This window comes from Sycon ciliatum, chromosome 2 (genome assembly GCF_964019385.1).
Source record: "Sycon ciliatum chromosome 2, ocSycCili1.1, whole genome shotgun sequence".
NCBI lineage: Eukaryota > Metazoa > Porifera > Calcarea > Leucosolenida > Sycettidae > Sycon > Sycon ciliatum.
In genome coordinates, this window is record NC_088644.1 from 22,948,506 (window position 1) to 22,957,365 (window position 8,860).

The 8,860-nt window shown below is 45.2% G+C and overlaps 2 protein-coding genes across 3 annotated transcripts in view; both read right to left on the reverse strand.

Moving 5' to 3' along the window:
* LOC135809267 (uncharacterized) overlaps nucleotides 1-8,860 on the reverse strand; it is a 141,051-nt gene that overhangs the window by 123,236 nt on the left and 8,955 nt on the right. The gene's annotated exons all lie outside the window — the stretch shown is intronic.
* Nucleotides 1-8,860, reverse strand: part of LOC135809268 (uncharacterized) — a 31,464-nt gene that overhangs the window by 17,421 nt on the left and 5,183 nt on the right. Inside the window, exon 5 of the mRNA XM_065322581.1 lies at nucleotides 508-657. Coding sequence (XP_065178653.1) covers nucleotides 508-657 — 150 coding nt within the window. The remainder of the gene's footprint in view (nucleotides 1-507; nucleotides 658-8,860) is intronic.

Below are 8,860 nucleotides of genomic sequence, written 5' to 3' on the forward strand. Positions count from 1 at the left end.
GACCATTTTTCCGTGCACCAACGGTTTTGTGTAGTCACTGCGCCGGAAACCGCGACCGCCTGCATTGCAAGACCAGCGGCCGACTTTTAGCCGCCAAATGCCATACCTGACCTGCTTACAATGAGAAAAAGTGCTGTCCTGGCTGGTAGGCTTGACCACAACAGGATAGAAATGCTTGTTTTCGGCCCAGTAACTTCAGAATTGCTAGTCCTACAACATGAGTGGTTGTTCCTAATGCAAACTGTGAGTTTCTCTCTGACATACAATATTTCAATCACCAACATCGAGCAACATTTGACCGATTTGTGATCGTTTGAAGATGCCTTGACCTTCCAGCATACCAGTGCATCTAAAATGGTGCATGCTTATGTACTTGCACAACATGGTTCAAATTTCGAGAGCCCAAGCTTCTCCTGTGTGTGAAGTTCAGACACCAGGACGTTGATATTGCGACACGGCTGCAAGAACACTCGCTAGCAACACAGAGGCAATGCAGACCAGGCTTACAGGGTATGTCAATGATGTGAGCAATCATATCGATTCTCTTGTCAGTGTTGTTGATCATGCGCTGGATCAAGTCCACAACAGGCTTGCTCTGCCAATTCACGAGGTGCTTGTCAAGCCATACACCCATGTCAGCAAAGGCAATCATACGACCTACAACGGGGAAAATAACCAACATCACAAAAACACATTGCAGGCATATGTGCAAACCATACGGGCTATTCTGGGGTTGTATCAGTAAACTCATTTTTATCTCAGACTGCCCGGAGTTTTCAGATTACAGGTCTACCCTCGTTAGTAGACAATCCTGGGGGTTAACTAAATGCTTTTGTCTTAGGCCACCTAGAATTAATTCGTTGTTTCGGGTCACTTCAATCATCCGCGCCAGGGTCAGCCGATCGGGATTATTTTATTACCTTATTATTATTCAAAGGATCAGTTGGGGAAGTGAACTGCCTGAAAAGAGAAAAAATCACCAGACCCACCAGGACTCAAACCCGGGACCTTGCTTGTCATGAGCAATGCTCTAACCACTGAGCTATGGGACCGGGCTGAACCTAGAAGGCGCTGACACGTTTTTCACTCCAAAGGCAATTCACAACACGTGCCACACATACTGATGGCACTTGGGTCTTTCTTGGGTCAGCGCCTTTTAGGTTCAGCCCGGGTCCATAGCTCAGTGGTTAGAGCATTGCTCATGACAAGCAAGGTCCCGGGTTCGAGTCCTGGTGGGTGTGGCGATTTTTTTCTCTTTTCAGGCAGTTCACTTCCCCAACTGATCCTTTGAATTTGAAGTTCTCCCAATCCTTTCAAAAATCTATTATTATTGTTACAGTCGTCCCTCTCTAATCCGGCACTTGTTTATCCGGAACCCTTGCCAAACGGCGCACTTTCTGACGAAACCGATTTTTTTCGTTCAATTCCTACATCTTAATCCGGCACTTGAATTCCGCCTCCGGCAGTGACTTTTTGAAACGAATCGCTCAAACTGCACGTAGTTTGATTTCATAATCCGGCAGTCGTAAATCGCGTGCCATACAGGTGCACTCCTTGCCAGGCCAGGCTAGGCTTGTCCAGGAGACAACGGCAGTCAACCATACTTTCTTATTTTAGCAAGGAGTAGTGTCCTGCCAATTTTCAGGTGTGTGTGTGTGTGTGTGTGCGTGTGTGTGCAAGAGTACATGTGAACATGTTCTCTGTTTTACTTTATCACTTTATCACTGTGTATATTCCCGGAGAACAATTGAGAATATAAAGCCGTGCACCAAATACTTGGGTCGACACGGAAGAACCCTGCGTTTTGACGTACATATGATACATGCATGCAATTGGGTAGGGCCGGATCAGAGGGCAGGATTTCTTAATCCAGCACCCTCGTTAATCCAGCAGAAAACGCCGTAGCAAAAGGTGCCGGGTTAGAGAGGGACGACTGTATTATAATATTATTATTTTTTTGGTTACTACGGTGTGCATACATGGACAATTGTGCATATCCAATGGCTTTTGTCCATCAAGCCAGTCGATCAAATCTGACTGTAGACGATCCAGCTCAGTCTTTGTCCCATTAGATCCAGGTCCCCTCCAAGGCCATATCTTGGCCTCGCTGGCAAACGAGTCTGACGAGCAGCTCTCACCTAACCGTTACGTCTGTCAATGAGCGACGCGGTGGCAGAGGTGATGCAGCATCACGCTGTTCAGGACCGATTGCGGATCGGAGACACAGAGTCGTCACCAAGCGCCGCATCCTGTCATTGGGCTGCTTCTGAGCATGAGGTCGATGTCTAGACTGCTATAATTATTAGGGTTGCGTGTGTGTAGTCATGTACATTTGCATGCACAATAAAAAAACCTTTTGCGGTCGGGTGAAAAAGGATGGTCGGTCGTCAGGATCGGTTGACCCGAAACAACGCATTAATTCTGGGTGGCCGCAATATGACGAGTTTTATCTACTATCCGGATTTGCAAATTTGTCTGCTGTTTTACATCATTCATATTGTATCCGCTTCAGAAATGATGTTTCCTCATTTTAAATGGAAGTTTCCGTAGGAGGAAGGAGGAAACTGTAGTTATCACCAACCCTCACCGCGCCCAGCTCACGCCGCTACGGCGTGCGACCTGAGCTGGGCGCCCTGCCCAGTATGGAACTGTCCTCAAGCCAGTCACGTATTTGGCAGCCCAGTGAGCTGTCTACCGGATCGCAGCGTTTAGAAGCGCCAAATGCGGCAGGGCCAGTCTCAGGCTGGTCGCGTAGGCGGCAGGCCGGCGGGCGACCGGCAAGGCTGCATTCGCATTTGGATCACCGAAGTGATACAGGTGCTTCGACGGCACTCCGTGGCGCATCAAGGAGGCATCTGGGGCCCAGGCAGCCCGCCCGTAAGCGCACCACCGTATCAGGTATGCGCAGGTGGAGCAGCAGAGCAAGATGTGTGCCGGACACTCACCATCATCCGGTCGACTGCATGGTTGTGCGACTTTACACAGCCGTCACTCATTACTTGCTATTGCTTGCAGAAGGCCAGAATTTTTTTTCTTCCTTTTTCGCTCTTTCCCTTCTTCCAGGCACGGCTTCATGTTAGAGCAGTAAATTGCAGTTAGGGACTCAGCTGAGTCAAGCTGGACTCAGCGTGTCAAGTTTGGCATAATACAATAAGCGCGCTATCCCCAAACAGTTGTGTGGTTATTGTGTGAGTGTATATGCAGGAGTCCGCGGTCACGTGAGGGGGGAGTGATAAGACAATGTTTTCCCCAGACTTCTGTACAAGATAGCCCGTTATTAGACAAGTTTTGAATCGGACCCCCGATACAAGACAACATGAAACATCGATCGAGATATCCATGGCTGTTTGCTTTGTCTTGTAATGTGGGAATCGAACCTGTGAGACAGCTGAAGGCAACGTTACAACGATTTTTGTCGTACTAATGAGGGTAGACCTAGACAAAGAGTGACATTTGAGTGCTGGCTGTTTGGTGCTCGTCAGGCTGATTGTGAATGAAGTGAATGAGTACCATTAGAAGACACACCAGAAGAATATAGAATATTCGTCCGTTCACCAAAGCGTTTACAATTTATCATTGTTGTCCAACACTGGTATGTATGACCAAGGTTTTCGTGGGTCAGAAGGTGCAGCAGTTAGACCATTCCTAGTCGGACGAGTGTTGCATCGTTCAGTCGAGACGTGATGGAGCTAAACACCAGATCTTTGCATGCCAGCACCACTTGTCAGTATTGTGCTAGCTGTTCCAAATTCTGACTCACCCACATCATGGCAATATTAGTGTTGGACAACAATGGATAACTTCTAAATCTTTGGGCTTTTCTATTTAACCTGTTGGTGCCGGTAGGTCGTTAAAATTATCCTCAGCTGTAGTGCTAGCTTTAGAATATTATTGTTTCTTGTATTAGTTTTAGATCTGATAATGTTCACTTTATGGTACCATAGTACAAGTAGTCCCTTGTAGTCCAACTCTGATGAAAATTTCTGAGGATTATCACATGAAAACGACGTTCAAATCATAAAATATTGTTCCATTGCTCTCGTGGCATGAGTTTCCTTTACTTTCATCGATACAGTATTAGGTTTCTTGTCTCCACGCCGACTTTTTAATTATAGCTAAAAGGAGGACTAATTGAACTGTAAGCATTTCCTATATGTCGACATGTATGTGTAAAATCATAAAATGTTATACGGCAATCGCTTTTATCGACGAAAGTATAATGAGCGCACTCATACCACGAGAACAACGTAACAATAATTTATTATGATCGAAAGTCTGCAGGCCGGTAATAAAGGGTTAAGATTTGAACGTCGTTTTCATGTGATAATCATCAGAAATCTTCATCACAATAATATTATTTAATACTTCCCCAATATCATAACTTGATTATCGCCACCCACGATCAATTGGAAGCAGCTGAAGGAACACCATACACTTGGCTCAGTAGGCATTCATTCTGGCAATTCACTGTATAGCCCTGCACAGTGCGATGCAAAGCGAACGAAGACGTACATGTACGTATGCTAGGAGAAAATGTGTTCTGCAGTTATGCTGAATAGACAATGCGCGTCTTCCTTTTGACATTGCCTACAAGAATAAAAAAAATAGCAGTTCCGTCTAAAGTCCTGTTATGCTGGCTATTGTCAGGGAACTTGAATGGAGGAGTAACTAAGGACAAAGGAAGGTGCAGCGTTGTGACATCTTCTGGTTAAAGTGACACCTGTATACTGACTGAATGCAAACAAAATGTACAGGTACTTCCAAGTATGGTCAGGAAACCACATCACCAAGTAACAATTACAGAAAATTGCGCTTGCGCTGGTTATCATCCAGCCTTCAGTGTACGTAAGGCTTGGTTGAGTGCTAATCATCATCAGTAGCCCTTTCCCAAAGATGCTCGCCACTTTTTTTCGCAACTTTTGGTTCTTTTGGAAGAGATCGCAACTTTCGCAACTTTTTTCATTTTCATGAACTACTTCGTAACTTTCCCGCAACCGTGAGCAGTTAAGCGCCTTGGAGGAGACCATTGAAGTGTCCGTGATGCTTCCCTTCAACAAGAAGCGCTGAAAAAAATGTCACGGTTTGCGTGAGACTCGGTTACTCTATAATTATAGAGGCCGAGTTTTCCGCATCCGTAGGAACGCCACCACCCTTCAAGGATCAAGGCACAGATGAAGCTCCTAAAGCGGTGGCAGGTGAGTAGATCAGCTCACCAGCATGTGGTCAAAGACCGAAAATCCCATTCACTGCATCCATGGTTACCTCGTGCCAGGCCACGAGTTCCCAATTAACTGTGGGTCGCAGCACGGCTGGAAAAAATCCTTCCGCTTCCAAGCAGGACTTGAACCTGGTACCCTCTGTTTCTCAATCATGGTCTTAGACCATCCCACTATGCTGCTGTTGGCAAGCGCTGAAACATTGCATCAAATCATCATGACAACTTGACAAGTGTACTTCTCGAAGAACATGATGTACATGTACAAAATGTAACAAAAGTCAAGTACGGTACAAACATATATACTGATGGTACATACTGGTACATTGTTGGTTGACTGTATGTTACAAGGCGGAGGACCACTGTGTTCGGAAACAGTCACCTTACTACCACCATCCACGGTTGGCAGAGCCCCAGTCCGTTAGGACCATTTGAACCGGCTCTGCTAACCGTGGACGGTTATAGTAAGCACTGAGCAATGATGCTATGATATTATGCATAAGAACTCGCTCATTTTGAGTTGCGATATCAGCAACTTTTGAGCTTTTTCTGAAAATATGGATGCTTTTTCAGCAACTTTCACTTGTTTTGGCATGGTTGCGAAAAGCATAAGTTGCGAAATATTTTGGCATCTTTGGGAATGGGCAATCATCAGCCTTTCCGGGCTGGCATCGACGTCAGCCTTTGCTATCATATTCATGTAAGTAACCCCCAGACTTCTTTGTCCCTGTGTGAGATTTATCTTATGTTTGTCTTATGCTTGTCTCTGGCGCATGATATGTTATGACGTCATGTACATGTATAATGCAACAGCTTTAGCTCTACTTGTATGCACGCATGTATCCTTGTTTGAGAGTCGTCTCCGTTGTTTGTTTTTTCCAGATTGAATCTCAAGTTCTCAGTTTTATACTTCCATAATTAGTCTTGGCTACCTAAGAACCTAACAGTCCATATACTGTCCGCACTTGGAAGACTGTCCTATATTCAGCCTTCCGAGTAGAAGGCTGGTATACGCGCTGTAAATGTGTTCGCACTACAAAGTGTCAGGGGTTGCTTGTCGCGGTACTCCTTGTCTGTTTGTGAACATGCATGCAACACATGTAATGAATACAAGGTGTGTGATGATCTATGCTGTGCACATGCACCAGTACTCATTTACTAACAGCCCAGATGTCACACATTCCGATATTCATTATTTGGTTGTTACTAATAAGTCTTAATCGCATGTTTTCTCTCTTCTCATTCTGTGGCTTTTAACATCCCAGCCATATGTAATAGTCGTAATGTGATAATCATTAGCAAAGCATGCACTCCTTTTTTCTAAATAACCGACAAGGAGACAATAGTTGTAAAATAAAAAAAGTAAAAAAAAGAGAGTAAATTATCGTATCCGTTCCCGAAGGGAACTCACGACGGCCGCTAACACCCGATAAACCCTAGCGGCAGATGCAGCGCCTAACGGTGGGGGTGAGTGGGCAAGCCTCACAACCACTGGCACAAGTGCCAAAAACGACCCCATTAGCTGCATCCATGTACCCCTTGTGCCTGGCCACAAGTTCCCAGTTGACTGTGGGTAGCAGCACGGCTGGAAAAACCGCTCCCAGGCAGGACTTGAACCAGGTACCTCTCGTATCTCAATCATGGTCTTTGACCAACCCACTATGCCTGCCTGGATAGTTGTAAAATAGCAATGAATAAAACTGATTGTGCACTCATTACCATTTCTAGAACGAGGTCTGTCTCGTTGTCCAGGAAACGCCCGCTGAATATACCCCAAACAAATGCGTACAACTTCCTGTACGCATTATAGTACGGTGCAGATAATGAACTTTGCTAAAAATGTTTGGTGTACTACTAAAATCTACGCATTTCAGAAGTATGTACAGTTTTTGCCTCCCGTACTCTTTCATCTGTACGATTTTCCTTTGTCAACAGCTGGCGGAACCCTATAACACCCGAAGATCAAAGGCATTATAGGTATCGACTAGGGACTCTCAAAGCCCCTAAATAGCTCCACAAGCTATGAATTGGAATGAAGCTCGCATTTCATTTGCTTCTATTCTACTTTTAGTAGTCCTCGGTGGTGGTGAGTTAGAAAAAGAAAATATTTTATCATACCACACCAATTCTTTCTGCACACAAACCCCAAAACTACCCAATATATGAGTACAAAAGCAGAATGCAAGTGAGATAATGCATGTAACCTCGTCAGTCTAAAATACATGACATAGACTAGTGTAGTTACTAGTAGTGCGGCATGGCAGGGAGGGCCTTATGGCTTGTTTGTGCCCTTCAGGTTAGCCCTCGGCCCTCAAGCTAACCTGTCGGGCACTAACAAGCCATAAGGCCCTCCTCGCCATGCACTAACCTATAAATAAAACAATAATTAAACTTTAAAAAATTGCAGAACGTTTTCTCGTGACTATCAACAATGGAACATCGTCACATGGTAAGAATCACTAAAACAACCAGTTATATAGCTAGAAGAACATCACACATAGCGTTAAAGCACCCACACTCTTCAAATAATACTCACTCACCCTTTGTTGTCAACACACGCACACACAGCTACCACATCCGCTACCATTTTCCCATCCAACGCATAGCGCTCACACTGCTGGTGTAAATGACGCTATGTGTAACCACGAGCTGCAATGTGTGACATTATTTTAGGTACATGTATGTGTAGCACCCTGACAGCAGTCAGGGCTCTCATAGCAGTCACTGCCCCTAATACCAGTCATACAGTCACAAATCCTCTAATACCAGTCACCAGTCACAAACAAGTCACAGAGAGCCAAAAACAAGTCACCAGCTTTGATGTATGACATGGTTAGGTTGTCATTTCAAAGTATGGAGAACGAACGCGTTCAAAAGTATGCTTTTCAGCGCAAACAATTTTCCCTATTTCGATCGTGTTCTCGCTCAGTTTCGCTGCGTGTACGGAAGGGTAGGTTGCCATTTCAAAGTATGGAGAACGAACGCGTTCAAAAGTATGCTTTTCAGCGCAAACAATTTTCCCTATTTCGATCGTGTTCTCGCTCAGTTTCGCTGCGTGTACGGAAGATGTAGCTTGTTCCAGGTAATGTCGACGTCTTCTAGATGTGGTGGACGCTTGGAGAGATTGGCTGTGGCGATGTCAGCACGGAATGCGACTCGAAATTGCATATTTCTATCGCTGATCCCATCGCAGTATTCACTCTCCAAACAGAAGCAAGAGGGAGGGCAGCGATGGCCTAAAATCGTCAAGGCAGGCGTAATTCACCAGGCACCGACTGCTTCTTGTCTTCTCTTTCACTTACCTTACGCTGGATGTGAGTAGATGAAGAAAACTATTGATATCAAACCGGACACAATAATTCGAAATTGGATACATAAAGCAGTACTACTTGCACGTCATACATGCATGTATTCTGACTCTGTGCACGCGTCATCGCAAAGAGGGCAAGTCGCGGCATTCTGTGATTGGTTTGTGGGCACTGGGCACCCCAACTGGATTCTCAAAAGACGCAAATAAAAATGTGACTGGTGTGCGAGTGATTTTGACTGTATGACTGACTTTGGGGACCGTGACTGCTGCGTGGGGCGTGACCATGCTGTCTGAGTCCTACATAATAATATGTAGCACTCTGACAGCAGTCAGGG